This window comes from Heterocephalus glaber, unplaced genomic scaffold (assembly GCF_053883595.1).
Source record: "Heterocephalus glaber isolate CG9 unplaced genomic scaffold, H.glaber_assembly_v1.0 deba00001755, whole genome shotgun sequence".
NCBI lineage: Eukaryota > Metazoa > Chordata > Mammalia > Rodentia > Bathyergidae > Heterocephalus > Heterocephalus glaber.
Window position 1 is genome coordinate 809,313 of NW_028258453.1, and position 14,671 is coordinate 823,983.

Genomic DNA, 14,671 nt, shown 5'->3' on the forward strand with positions numbered 1-14,671 from the left:
TAAAAATCGTGATTTAGTATACAGTAATAGGTTTATAAACTATTGTCTATAATTGTCCCCTTGTGCTTTGAAATTACTCAGTTTATTCTCCTTTTAAAAACATTTGATTTTATTCTTGTTTAGCACATTGGTCTTGGCATTGTTTGATTTTCAGATTTTTAAAGTAAGTATTATTTTCCTTGTTTGTAAAAAGTTTTAAAACAGAGTTAATAAGAAATAAAAGGTCTTTGTTTGGGTGATGCTGACTACTGACAGAGGCGGGCAGAGGCTGGAGAAGTAGACCCAGGACACCGTGGATGTGGTGAACATGTTCAGCGACCCCCTCGCCCCCGCACTGGGAGAACATGCCTTTACTCCTTTCTGCATTGCCTTAACAACAACACAACCTGGGAAATTTATGAAGCAAAGAACTTCATTTGGCATAGCTCCTGGGGCTGGGAAGTCCAAGATCAGGGTGCTGGGATCTGATGAGGGCTTCACGCTGTGTCATCCTCTGACAAAACATGGAAGAGTAGGAAGGTGGGACAGAAAAAGAGGAGCTGGATCTTGCCTTTATCAGGAAGCTGGCCATGTGATAAGAATGCTAATCTGTTTAGGAGCACAGAGCCCTCATGACCTGATCACCCCCTGACCTGATGGACCTGGTCCTCACTCTCAACACCCTTGCACTGGGGATCAGGTTTCCAGCATATGAATGCTCGCCTCTCTCCAGGATTTTCTGATACTGAGTAGCCAAAATACCATAGGGGCCGGGGATTTAGCTGAGTGGTTCCACTGCCTGCCTTGCAAGTGCAAGTTTCCAAATTTGATCCCCGGTACCAAAAAAAAAAAAAAAAAAAAAAATCCCACCACTGTCTCGGACTTGCTCCCATGGGGACACCTTTCCCTTTCCTCCCAAACCGTGAGGGTTTTCCACACCACTGGGAACCTCCTGCCTGCAGACTCTTCACAAATGTTAAGACCCAAGTGTCTGACTTCTCAGATGAGGAGAATAGAACCCAGAGAAGGTAAATGCAAAGAGGAAAAGCAAGAACTAGGTCTTAGGTCTTCACATACATTTCCCCTGGCTGATCAAGCTCTGTGCTGGGCTTATAAAATTGACTTCTGCTAACAAAGCGAAGGTGAAGGGATATGCAAGAAGAGGACCAAAGTTTCCTGCACAGTTTGGATAGAGCAGTGGACTGACTCCAGCAATGGGACATTTACAAGATGAATAAACGGGACGTCTTCCAGAGAGGCTTTGAAGTGTCCCGGACCAGTCCCTTGCAATTAGCAGGCAAGGGAAATAGGGTGTGTGTGTGTGTGTGTGTGTGTGTGTGTGTGTGTGTGTGTGTGTGTATGTGTGTGTGTGATGCATCTCTTAACACATCCTTGTGGGTTGAAACTGAGGCAGCTGGATGTGAACTGTGCTGTCCCCACGAATGTAATGACTTGGGACTTGTAGTTCAAGAGGGTAAGGGAGGGGTGGCTCCCATCTTCCTGCCATTCCCTGCCTGGCTGCTGTCCTTCAAGGGTCACTGTCCTACACCTGGAGCAAATTGAATGTGTCTGGACCAAGGCAGCCATGGCTGGTTCTTGCCCTAGAGGACAGAGTACTCTCTAGGCTAAGGGTCACTGTGTTACCTGCATTGTCCTTGTGGCCATTCACCTTGTTCCTGGTCACTCATGCAATAACTCATGTATCTCAAACATTGCAGATGGGCCTCTCTCACTTCCTGATGCCCCAGGAAGTTGCATTTGAGGTCACCGTCTTCTCTGCTGAGCTGAATCTAACTTCTGTCTTTATGCAGTTACATCTAGAAGTCACGTCAGACTCCTTTCTCTCCATCAAAGCTCATTTGATTTCCTACTGGGAACCACATTCCCAGTGTTTACTTTTTTAACATTTCTAACTCCATCCTCTCTTCTGTAGCCTGGTGACCATTGCCCTGCTGTGGTCCTTGTCACCTTTCTGGATCATTGTAACTTGCCCTAAACTGATTTCCTAAATGTCCCTGTGGAGCTTGTGAAATTTACTTCCACATGGCTTCTCTGGAACCCAGATCTGATCACAAACTTCCCATCCTAACTTCCTTTCCCTGATGCCCAACCCCTGGAGCTCAATTTATTCCACTCTGTTCCTGTTGTCACTTCAGTGTCCTGTGGAATATGTTTCTTTCTTTTTAAAATAACTTTATTATCAAACACACATACAAAAATTAAAACCATTCAAAGTGGAATATGTTTCTTGAACAAAGAAATCTAATATTCTGGGGAGATAAGTTTGCTAAACACTGAATTCAGTCACATGTGGTGAGTTTCAATGACAGAACTTTTCTGGTAGTGTGCTTTGTGATTCTCATGGTAGGGACAGGAATGCAGGGCATCTCAAGCTTTCAGATCAGATTTTTTTTTTTTTTTTTTTTTACAAGCAGTGTTAGCATCTCCTAAGACCCTTCTATCCCATGGAACACAGTCTGGGAAGTGTTTATTTGTAGGATGAAAGCCAGGCCCCTCTGCCTGGTATGAGGCCCGGCAGAGGGGAGCTTGGAAGTGTGTCAGGTGCCAAGTCATGGCTTATGTCAGCGATGCTCCCATCTCTTATGCCATAGCAGGACCAACTTTGGAGATGCATCATGTGCACATTTAACTGACAGTCCATTGGCTCTCATGCTGGACAGTGCCACCTCTGGCTCAAGAAGGCACAGTGCAAGTTGGAGGTTGACACAGTGGGCGAGAACCATGGGAAAGATGTGCGCATTGCTCTGAGGGCCTCCTGCATGGTCTGGGGGCAGATCTGGAGTGCAGATTGGCCCCGACACCTTCTATCCTCAGTGGACGGGCAGGAAGAGATTCTAGAGTGGTTGGAATGTTTGGATGTTTAATCAGTACACTTAAGGACAGAAATGATAAAAGTTAGCAGAATGAATGCAGCATCCTTTATATGAATTAGATTTTCTGTGCCATACTTTATTCATGAGTTAATGAATTTCACAGTTGATCTTGCTTATAATCGATTGTTGCTTTATCTAATAACTTTAGAACCAAATCCACATTGACAGCATGCGAACGTGTGACTGAGCCACTACTCCTGTGGACCCAGTGCCCTTCCTCCCCTCAAGACTGGCTCCTGCTGTCTCCTTGGGGGCCCTATAGCTGCTGAGTTTTCTCCAAGCCCGGCATCCTGTGGGTAGGGACCTTCCAGCTGTTCTGCATTGGCATTGGGTGGGATGGGGCAGGTGGGAGTCATACCTGAGGACTAAGCACATTCCTTCATGATTCCTGGTTCTGTTTCTGTTTGCCCAAGGCTGATTGCTGAGTTGTTTGGCTTCACGGCAGATCTCCAGGGCTTTGGGCAAAAAAGAAGGTTTTCAAAAATCTGAGACTCAGTACCTGGCATAGGGCATTATCCTTGGAGAAAGGCTGTCTTAAAGACTGTAAAGCAATTTATTTTGTTGACTCTAAAAGACTGGATGACTCCCATTCCCCACCCAACATTCACTGAACTTGTAGTATCCTCTGCTCCTTACTACCTGTGGTGGCTTCCTTGAGAGCCCCGAAGTTGCCTGTGTGAGGAGCAGTTGGTGCCCTGACTTTCCCACCCTACCCTGCTCACCCTCCCCAGCTTTCCCGAGTCCCAAATGAGGGACTTGTTTCCTGGCAATTCCCGGGCCAAGGAGCTCCTCCCCAGCTCCCCGAGGAAGAAAAAGCTCTTGTCTCCAGAATTGAAAAGAATATATTTTTCTTTCTGTTCCATTCTCCAAAAAGTCAGGCCCATAAAAAAGAATACAAATTATACCCAGCAGCTCTTATCAGCTTGGTAAAGAATTGCTACTTTCAACTTTATTGCCTTAAAAAAGAATTCAAACACTTCCATCTTTTAAAAACAATTTGGGTTGAGCAAAGGAATTAGGTCTGTGTGTAGAAGCCACTCGAAGGATCACATGGAGCATGATTTGAAGGGGTCACAGTATTAACCTTGAAGACTGATGTTTTAATTGAGCAGCTCGAGGTGGTATCGTTCTCCCAGTACATGCCCCACTGTGGCATGGGGTGGCTGACTGCTCTACATGGGAGGGTGTGTTGTGACCCAGCAACCCTGAGAGGGACTCTTCAGCTCCAAGGTGTCCCCAAACCCTCTGCCTACAGTGTATGAAGCTGAGTTCCTGGAGCTGGGCTCTGGATGCCAGCAGCATCTTCCTAAGCCCCGGTATAACATGGAAAAACCCAGGGAAGGGAGAGAGAAGAAAACATTTCCAATCAGGTTTGGACTTGGCTTTGCTTGTATCTAAAAATTGCTTGAAGCATGAGCTGAGCAGCAGATGTATGACAATGGCTCTAGCAGCCACTTATCCCCAAGGTCTGCATCGCCTGCCCTGGATGAAGGGGAACTGAGTCATTTGCTGGTTCACAGGCCACACTGCAGAGGCTGGTGGCCACTCCTGCTCTGGCCAAGCCAGATCGGTACATAAATAAGCTCAGAAGTGATTTGTTCTACTGTAGATTTTGGTTCTCAGAAGGGAGTGTGTGACAGCATCCATGTGGCCAAAGGCCTGAATGCCTTGCTTATTCATCTGTGAGATGAGATGGGATAGAAAAGCCAGGCTCCTGTGGCTTCCCTTCAGGACACAGCCCAAGTAGCCATGTGGATGAGAACATGGACAGCCTAATTTGGTTTCTGTGCCCTCCAGTTGGTGGGGAAATGATAGATCATTGATTAAAACCTGAGTATCCATCAGCTGATACTCATCGACACTGCCTGGCTTCCCTTCTCCGAGTTGATCTTATTAAACAGATCGTGCCTGCAAGCAGACTCTATTTCATTTTTCTCCTGATATTAATGTTTCTTCATAAATCGTTCACATGTAGCATATTCTCACTTTTTATTACAGTAAATTGTGCTTCTTGTGCAGCTCTGGAACCGTCTCTATTTCATCTGAAGGATCCACAGATGATCTATAATGAATCCTTCTCCCTGGAGGCTGTGAGCTGCTACTTCTGCCCTCTGCTGGGTTTGAACTCCGGCTGTTTATCTCTGACTCTGGGCAACAGGGAGGGTGGAGACCAGGGTGGTCTCCTGATTGACTGTTGAGATTTATCTGACTTTTATAGTATTTAGATAATTGTGCTTGCTTGCTTTTTTCTCAAATTGCAGCATGATAGATATTCTGAGTTTCCTCTTCCCCTACCTGGCCCCAGGCTAAGCTACCTTTCCCTGGGCCAGGGAGGTGGAGTTCCCTTTGCCTGCCATGAGCGGGCTTCTGAGTTTAGAGAAAGATGAGGAAGTGGGAGTTGATGATTTATCCTTGTTCAGAAGGGCTGGCTCGCGGAAAGGGCCCAGGGAAGACACAAGAAATTTTACCAGCTTGGGTCCAAGATTCCTCAGTGGCATCTAGAAATAAGGATAGAGCCAGGAGCAGGAGCTGTGGTGAGAATTTGAGGACGCATTTCTGATGAAGGCGAGGCCCCAAATGTTGAATATGTGTTATGTACATGTACTTCCTCCCAGTGATGAATGTGATCATTATGTACTGCAAACATGTGCCCCCCCCCAAAAAAAGACGGGTAAATGAGCAAAGTAGCTGAGCCAGGATCTTGGGTTTTTTGCCTAAAAAGGCCAGCCCCTGTGAGACACAGCATCCCCCATGATAACTGCTCTTTCAGGTTGCCCTGGGTGCTGGGCACCTCTTCTGAAACTCAGGGCTCCTGGTGGCTGCTTTGCTGGTTTTCTTTGCTCCTCTTCCAGCCTGCCTCTCTCCTCCTTTACACAGGAGGAGACGTTGTGCTCCTTCATGCTTTGGAGGGTGACACTGCACAGGGAGAATTGTTCCTAAATAGCATGTTGTTGCAAAGGCAGCCACGGGGCTTTAAAGTTAGCTCGGTGTCTGTCCTTGGGAAAGTGCCAGGGCCTGGGCTCCATGGGAGGAGAATGTTCCCAAATGTCAGAGTTGGGGTTTTTAAAAGATGCTAGTTGCTGACAAGCTTTTATTATCTCAGGCTCCCCATGTTGGGGAGGGTGGTGCCCAGATAAGTGGCCAATAATTAATGCACACATAAATAATCTGTGGCAGTTGCACTTTGTAAAATAAATCCTCAGCGATGGAGTTGGAAGGCTTCCATGGGGAGGTTTTTTCACACTTATTTCCTAGTCCTGTGGGCCAAGATGAAGCTGAAAGCCTCACCCCTAACAACCAGGTGGCGTAATGGTCTCAGGCTTTGGGAACAAGTTAACCTGGAGACAGAAGACACTGCTGCTTGTAATGGTGTTTTTTCAGAAATGAGAAGGTTGTTTTGTTCTCATTGTCCTGGGGCTGAGCCCAGGCCCAGAGGCTCATGCACTTTCTCCTGGACTTGTTTGAGCATTTGCAGAGCAGCCTGACCAAGTGATGAGAAGGACACAGACTTTGGAGTCAGTTGGACTTGGGTTCAAATGTGGTCTGTGCCGAGTACTAGCCAGGGGACTTCTGCAAGATCTAATCTAGATTGAGGTCTCAGTTCCCGCCTGTAATGGGGGACAAAACTACTGCCCGTCTGGTGGTCAGGAGTAAATGAGGCGCAGAGAGGACATTGTATTTAGGTATTATATTAAGGAGGTACTTAATAAAAGCAGGCTCTCAGCAACCTTGGAAATGGCACAAACTTATCCTGCTTCGTGAAAGGCTGGGGACACAGGGGAAGGTGTCTTGACTGCAGACACTTCCTTCAGTGTGCTCAGCACTCCAACTTCTCTGCTTCTGTCCAGCTCTGGTCTGTATCACCACACCATGGAGGGGCAGCTGTGATCCTCCTTGTCCCAGCCCACCCTGCTCTCCATCTAAAACCTGCTGGGGGTCAGGAGCTGGAGCTGGGTCTCAACCTTCTTCTCTATGGAAGCTGTAGGATTGGGGTGGGCAGGACAAAATTCAGATGTCCTCTGTCTCCAGGGGGCCAATAGGATGTTGGTGTCTCATGTCATGTACACCCCAGCACTGCTGATGCCATTAGCCACTGGAGTTAAGAGTAAGGCTGCTGCTCCTACACAGGGGGACACCTTTTTGTACCTACTCGTCCACCCCAGAGGCTACCTATGACAGCACATGGATTGTGGGTTAGAATATATGTATGTCCATGTATGTTGATACACATATAACAGCCAGCCACTCTACATGTTGTGCCTTCTACATTGGCTGCCTGTGTCCTCCCTCCCAGCCTGTCCCATAGGCCACTTATATTGCCAGCACCTGCCACCTCCTCTGTTCCAAGAAAGTTGGCTTGACCCTTGGAAGTCCTTTCCATCTCCTCATCTCTTCTTGTAAAGGGTTCTGTTGGTCACAGGATCTAGGCTTATAGTCCTTGAGGGTGGGCCTGGGCCTTGCAGGACTCATAGCAACTTAGCAAGCTGGGCTGTGCTGGATGAGGTTTGGGCCACTGCAGTGAGTGACCCTTTTGGGTTCACCTTGACTTGACTCCTGGCTTCCACAGCTCCATGGGGAGCTTGGTGGTCACTAGAGCCCCCACCCAACCACGACTTTATGTTGAGGATTCACTGTCCCCTTGCCAGCTGGCCTAGGTGCCAGCTCCATGCAGGGTACAAGAGCTTCCCTCATTAGCCTGTGGGTCAGCTCCTCTGTGCAGACACCTCCAGTGTTACCAGATATGGAGTGTTAGGACAGCTGTTGGGTGAAGGAAGGAGGGAGGGGGGGAGGGATGATGCACTTGTGTGCATTCAAAAGCGACCATCGAAGAAGAGCAGGCAGGAGCCACAGGGGAAGGGGTCTGGGGACTTCGAGCTGACTGATCATCTACAGTGCGTTTTCTCCTGGACTGGCAGCTTCCTGTGTGATTTCATTTAACTCTCACTGCAACCCCGGGCAGAAGGTGGTTAAGTTGGGCTCCCAGAAGCCAACTTGGAGAGGAGGATTTATGTGAAAATGATTTATTAAGAAGCAGTCCCAGGAGAATTAAAACAAGAAACAGAGCTGAAAATGGGGACACAGAACCAAGAAGTAAAGGAAGCCAAGAGAGGTCACTTTGGCTCCATTCTGCAGAGGGATTCCGGAAATCACTGAGATCACATGAGAAGACCCGCGCAAGGAGCAAGTCTGCTGGGATCTGTCTCTAGGCACCCCTAGTCCTGGATAGGAGTGTAAATTCCGGCCCCTCTGAGTGCCAAGGGCTCAGGCAGCCAGAGTCTTGGGTGTTGGCGGTTTGGAGTGAACATGTGGGGAGTCCCTGGAATCAGACATGCACAGGATGGGGGGAGGGGGGACATGGGCAGAGCGTGCAGCCTGGCTGGTACTTAGACACAAGGGGGCATAGAAATGGCTCAGAGAGGTAAAGTAGGTTACCCAGGGCCCCTCAGCTAAACCTCCAAACTGAGTTTGCTGGTTGGGGGAAGACTCACCCTATCCTAGTGCAGACATGGCTGGGAGAGTAAGGGAGAGGATGCACTTAGAATGGCAGTCAGCAGAGCTGGGGGAACCCTGTCCCCTGGGCTGCAGCATTAGGCCCTTCCATGGGCACCTCAGAGGGAGGCCTGTGGGTTCTCTGGAAGCCCACAGTAGCTGCTCCTTCCTGGCACCTTTGCCAGCCTCTGTGGGAGCCCCATCCTCTGGAAAAAGACTGCAGCCAAGCCTCTTTATCTCCATGTGGGGAAAAGAGGATTAACAAATTAGCTCCTGCTTAATTGGTGAGGGAAAGTAGGACAGGGAAGTTGGCCAGTCATCCTGCAGGGTTTTCTGATCAATTCCTTCTGCTAATATCTTCCCGGTGTGAGTCTGACACCTGGCGGGAAGACTCCTTAGGGGAGCTGAGCTCCCACCTGCACCCTGGGATCTCCCCACTATTGGCTTAAATTGTCCATAGGGCTGGCTCCAGCAGGGACAAGCAGAGGCCCCCTCACTTGTGCAGGTGTATCTATACCTTCTGATGCAAGAGGTACCCCGTCTGGAGCTGGGATCCTGGCTACCAGGGCTAAGAGGCAGGGTTGGAGCTTGGATACAACACCAGGTCCCAGAAGCATCATTGTTCCCAGGCGATGAGGATCCTGAGCCTTGGAGCCTGGGGTCTGAAGTTTTAGAAGGCCCCTAGGAGGTTGTTCATACAGCCAGACTTGAGAGCCATGATGTGGATGTTGACGCATGAGGAGGCTTATCCCTCACCGTGATCATCCTCTTTGTTGATATGTGAAAGCTGACACAGCTCAGGCACTTCCTGTGATGGGACCCCATGACTCTGAGGCCACCTGTTTCCTTTTGAACTCCTTGGAAAATCAGTAGGTTCTCACAGATACTGAACTGATTGTCCTCCCTGGCTATTGGAGCCATGGGTTTTAAATCTATTGTCAGAGGCTGTAAAGAGAAACAGTCTCTTGCACAGGACAGTTCTCCATGTGTACACCTTCACTGTCCTGGGCTTTAAGCAGCCTTGCTCACTTTAACTGGTCATTGGCTTACAGTGCCCCAGCCGATGACTAGGCCACATTGAGTGGTGCCTCCCATCAAGTAGGGTGACTCAGTTGACCAACACCCATGGGCAGAACAGACCCCTCACCCCCTGCCTTTCTGAGGGTCTTTGGTGTTTACCAGGGGTGTTACTTTCCAATCTCTTTCCCCACGTGCCTTTCTGGTGCTGAATTCAGCTTTGTGAAGCTGCCACTGTTGAGATTCAGCTCAAGTTCTAGGTTTTTGAGACATCAGGCCTCCTTCTGTGGCTCTGTCTCACAGGCAAATCAAATGAGCAAATCATCGGCCTCTCTGGGTGAGCATGAAGGAACTGCAGACAGGTTGGGAGTCCAGGGGAGCCAGGGCCCAGCAATGGGCTCAGAGTATTTCTAGATTTCTTCCTCCTCTATATCTTCACAGGGGCCTCTGGGTTCTGGCGACATCACTGATGTCTTTGTGTTCAGAGGTGAGAGGCTCTGGGCAGGGCGGCCTGTACTCCATCCTGAGTCTCCCTTTCTACCAGCTCTTGGGTCTGTGGGGCTTCCCTGGTTGACTGAGCTTGTCCATCGGGGGAAAGTGTCTCAGGCCTTGGCCCATGGAGTGCACAGACCTCCTGGGATCTCTGGTGCCCCCTATCTTTGGAGTGTGAGAATGGCACTGAGTCTCCTGAAGGTGGGCAGGAGGCAGCAGCCAGGTCTGTTTGATTGATATCACCGGCAGTTGAGGGTTCGTGAGTGGTGGTTGTGAAGAAAAGGGGATGAGGGGCTTGTGGGGCCAGAAAGACTCCCAGGATCCAAACTGGAGTATGAGCAAGTGGGGAAATGAGGCTGGACCCTACATGCAGGACAGGGGTGACTCCCTTCCTGTCTCTGCTACCTGGAAATGCTTGTGATATGATGGATGCCATTCTCCATGTCTGCTTCTTTTTGAAACTGGCGACTTTCATACCTTGGCAGTCAGGAGGGGCAGGTGTCATTTCCATTTTACAGGCGACCAGAATGAACAAATGACAGGGAAGTGGAGGTCACCCCCTTCCAGTCCTGCCTTGGTTTGTATTCTCAGGGCCTGATGTCTTCTCATTCACGGGTAGAGAGCAGAAAGTTTATCCTTCAGCCCCAGCAGGCCCAGGGAAGTCTCTGTGCCTACTCTTGGTGTCCTCGGGGTGCTGTCTGTACAGGGTTGTGGGGCTGGTGCTCACCTGGGCTGTCCACACCCTCTACCTTCCTGGCCTCACTGCCCTCACCATTGGGCATGCTCACTGCCATGGAGTGAGGTCCTACACTGCCCTATACAGGGTCTGGGAGGGCCTGTGACTTCACTGGGCCACACGTGGGCAAGGTTGCTGGTGCAGGCTCTGCTCCCTGTATGCCTCATTTGTTAGGTAAGAGTCAGACTCTCAATACTGACCAGAAAATGCATTCTTAAAACATCAGTAAGTCAAATGTGAGAATGTTAACCTGATATGCCATCCCTGACCTGCTTTTAAGGAAGACACCTGTTTGATATGCATGTGTAAACAGGCACTTACAGTTGTGATGTAGAAGATTTTGGAAGAGGACACTCCAAAAACTTAGGGGGGATGATTGTGGAGGGACCAAAAGGAGATTTTTGTTACATTAGCACATTCTTTTAAAGTGCTGATACATTATGAAATGATTTTGAGCATTTTTATTTTTCAAATCAAAAGAGAAACAAAAATTACATTATAAGATGCAAAATAAGAATATATAAATAAAGGTGGACTGCCATCTGAAAGCTCTCTTCCGAGTTCATAGATGGCCTGGCGTGGTGCCTGGCCCTCCATGAGCACTTTCCACTGCTTACTCTGAGTGTTCTTACGGGGCCTGCTGGAAAACCATCAGTCCCTTTCCGTTCTTTCGGTCTGTCAGCTTTTCACTTCAAGGAGGGAAAAGCACTCATGAATACACACAAGAATCAAAATGAGTAACAGGGTGTGTCTGCCTTTGCCTCCCACTTCATTCATGTATTCAGCAGTGTTAATTGAATACCTGCTATTTACTGGTGATAGTGTGACATTTGGGGACCCAGCTATGACCTAAGAGATGTGGGTCTTGACCTTCTGGAGCCCCCAACCTCACAGAGAAGACAGATGAGTAATGAACTGCTAAACATCCGAACAAAAAGGGGCGAACGCTGTAATAAATAGAGCCCAGCACAGTGAGACAGAACAGGGTGAGCTGCTCCCTGGGAGCTGGGAAGACTCAGGACATGGGCAGCTCCAAGCCACAGCTCAGACACTTTCCCGTGTCACTCAGCACAGCTGGACGAGCTGCCATAAATCCAGCGTTTCAGTTTCATGATTTTGTATCCTTGGGCACTGATGAGCAGTGTTCCCAAGTGCTCCTGCAGAAAGGGATTTTCAGGGATTTTCAGGGAGGTTGGCTGCCCACACTGGCCTCGCAGTGCCCACAGGAGCAGCTCCTCTCACCTTGCTCCAGGCTGTGCTAGAGAACCGGAAGAACGTGGGGATCAGATGTCTGTGTTCAGTGGAGGCCTCTCGAGGCTGAGGCAGCTGGAGCAGGCCTCAGGGGGATGGCGTGTTTGGTGAGGAAACAATCCTACAAGAGCAGTGTTCATAAACCTTATCTCAGCAATCACCCTGAGGGTCTGCCAGCTCCAGCCTGCTTCCGTTCATGTGGCTTCTTTTCTCTCTGCAGGCCGTGGAGACCAACCTGGCTTCCAAGGACAGCCACTGGGTCTTTGTGAATGAGGTAAGAGCCCCCGAATGGGGAGGGCTGGGCTGGTACTGAGCCTGGGTCCCAACCCTTGGGAAAGCTCAGAGCTGTCCTCTGCTCTCCGGTTCACCTGGGCCTCCATCCTGCTAAGGCAACAGGTCAGAGAGTTGGGCTTCACCTCCCAAGACACTTACCTGGAGCAGATGGGAAGGAGCGGGTAATCCAGACTTGAGTTCACAAGAATGTCAAGCCAGCAGAGTGTGCAGGGTATGGGAGGTGAGGGGGAAGGTGGGGCAGCCAGTCAGGCCGAGGCAGGTTAGAAAGGGAGGTGGGGTGGAAGCCTCATTTCATACCAGATGTTGGGGATGTGTGGGAGACATATGTGAGCATGTGTGAGTGTAAGCAGGAGTGTGTGAGTGTGTGCATGAGTATGTGTGAGGTCATGAATGTGTAAGGATAAAGTGTACACTTGTGAGAGTGTGTGAGTGTGCCTTGTGAGTATGGGTACTTGTGTGTGAGGTGTATGTACATGTAAGTGTGTATGTATTATGTGTATGCATGTGAGTTGTCTGTGTGTGAGTTGTAGGTGCATGTGAATGTGTGTATGTGAGTGCATATGTGTGAATATATGTGATGAACATGTGTTGTATATGCTTGTAGTGTATAGATATATGTGTGAGCCACATGTGCCTGTAGATGCACACGTGTGTATGCCTGGCTGAATGTATGTGCAGACACATGTATGTATTTGAATGTGCATATTGTCAGTTGCATGAATGTGTGACTGTGCATGTGCCTGCATGTATGTGAGTACACACATGTCAGTTGGATGTTCATGCATGTGAGTGTGCGTGTGTGTGCATGTGAGGGTATAGATGTATGCATGAGTATGCATGAATGAGTTGCATGTGTCTGAGAATGTTATATGCACGTGTGAATGTGTATGAATGCATATGCATGTATTTGAGTGTGTACATGTGCCAGTGGTATTGAATGTGAGTGTGCATGTGTTCAAGTTGCATGTGTCTGTGTGAGAATGCTATATGCACGTGTGTATGTGAGTGTACATGTATGTATTTGAGTGTGTATGTATGCACGAGTTGTATTGAAGGTGAGTGTGCATGTGTCTGTGTGAGAATGTCATAGGCACATTTGTATATGTGAGTGAGTGTATATGTGAGTATGCATGTGTGAGTGTGTCTGTGTGCTAGCCATTGTGAGTGGGGTCACTGCACCCATTTGACAGGATGAGAAAGAAGTGCATCCAAGACCAGCCATCCACTGGTTTGGCTCCAGGGTACTTGGAGCCCTCAGTGTCATCGGCTAGGTCTGGTATTCTTCATGGACCTTCTGTCTCTGGCCTCCCCACACAGCTGGCACTGCCCAGGAGTGGCCTGTACCCACATGCCCCTGCTTTCATGTCCTCTCAGAGGCTGCGAGCCCAGGCAGCCTGAGATCCCAGTGTGGCATTAACTGGTGTGGACTGGAGGAGAATGTGTTTCCTAGCGCTGCTTCCATTAGGGCTGTGGCCCCCAGCAGCTCCTGAATTAGCTGATCGACTAATGGCTTCATGCTGGAGGGTACAGGGCTTATTATGTGGGTAATTTCCTCTTTTGTGATGTGTGTTTCTTCATGAGCTCAGGGCTAACATGGCTGAGACAGTCTTGGGTGCTGATGTTAATACAGGTAAGGTTGTATCACCCAGTGACTGCATGTGAGAGCCACATTTCATGGTGTCCCCCACAGATTCCCATCTTGTCAGCTCCGTGTCTGCCTGGGCCGGGTGGAGACATGCGCAGTGGCCGCCCTGTCTCTGGGGTGCAGATGGTGGCACTGGTAATTAGATGAGGGGATGTGACCCCTCCCTCCCCACTCTTCAGAGCCTGAGCCAGGCCTCCTTGATCCTGGAGAAGTTTTGATTCTCTGTGCTTTGCCAGCTTCTCTGCAGGGCCTTCAAAGACCACTGTGCTTTGTTCCAGAGCAAAGCATCATTCCACGGGCCATGGAAGTCCGATGTCCAGTGCTGGTTTCACTTTTGATGACTCTTCCACATTGAATAGCCCTTGTTTCTGTGGTCAGTCTTCAAAACTGTGCTTTATCTCCACATTTCTAAACTGTTTCCCTTCTTACCCCTGAATCCCTGCCACCCTCACCCCTCCCCTCCGGGCCTCTGATTCTCCCTCCTTGCTCCTTCTCCAGGGTGAGTTTGATCCAGACACCCCAATGTGAGGATCTTCCTCAACACACCCTACTCATAAGCACACTGGCATTTTGGGGGCAGCTGGAACCCAGGGCTCAGTGTCGGCAGGAGGAGACACGTGGGGGGACGCCTGCCAGGTACCCTGGAGCAGCCACACCCAAAAGCCCAAGATCAGCACTGCACTGCACCAAGATCAGCAGCGCACCCTGGGCCAGCCAGCCTGCAAGGATCCTGGGCTAGAGGGGGTCACCATGTACCTCTGTTTGTCTCCTTTCTTGGCTTCTGTCTCCACTGGGGGCTTTTTCTCTTGAGGGGCAAAGAGTGACCCCTAACATTTCTTTACTAGTTATGACACACCAGACACTTGTCAGTGC

General features: G+C 49.3%; 1 protein-coding gene across 5 annotated transcripts in view; it reads left to right on the forward strand.

Annotated features, from left to right (window-relative positions):
* The window catches only part of Grid1 (glutamate ionotropic receptor delta type subunit 1), a 737,700-nt gene that overhangs the window by 412,981 nt on the left and 310,048 nt on the right, over positions 1-14,671 (forward strand). For 4 of the 5 annotated variants that reach the window (XM_004867724.3, XM_087201126.1, XM_087201128.1 and 1 more), the window contains exon 5: positions 12,080-12,133. The exons of the other annotated variant lie outside the window; for it this stretch is intronic. In XM_004867724.3, coding sequence (XP_004867781.1) covers positions 12,080-12,133 — 54 coding nt within the window. The remainder of the gene's footprint in view (positions 1-12,079; positions 12,134-14,671) is intronic. 5 annotated transcript variants of the gene reach the window in all.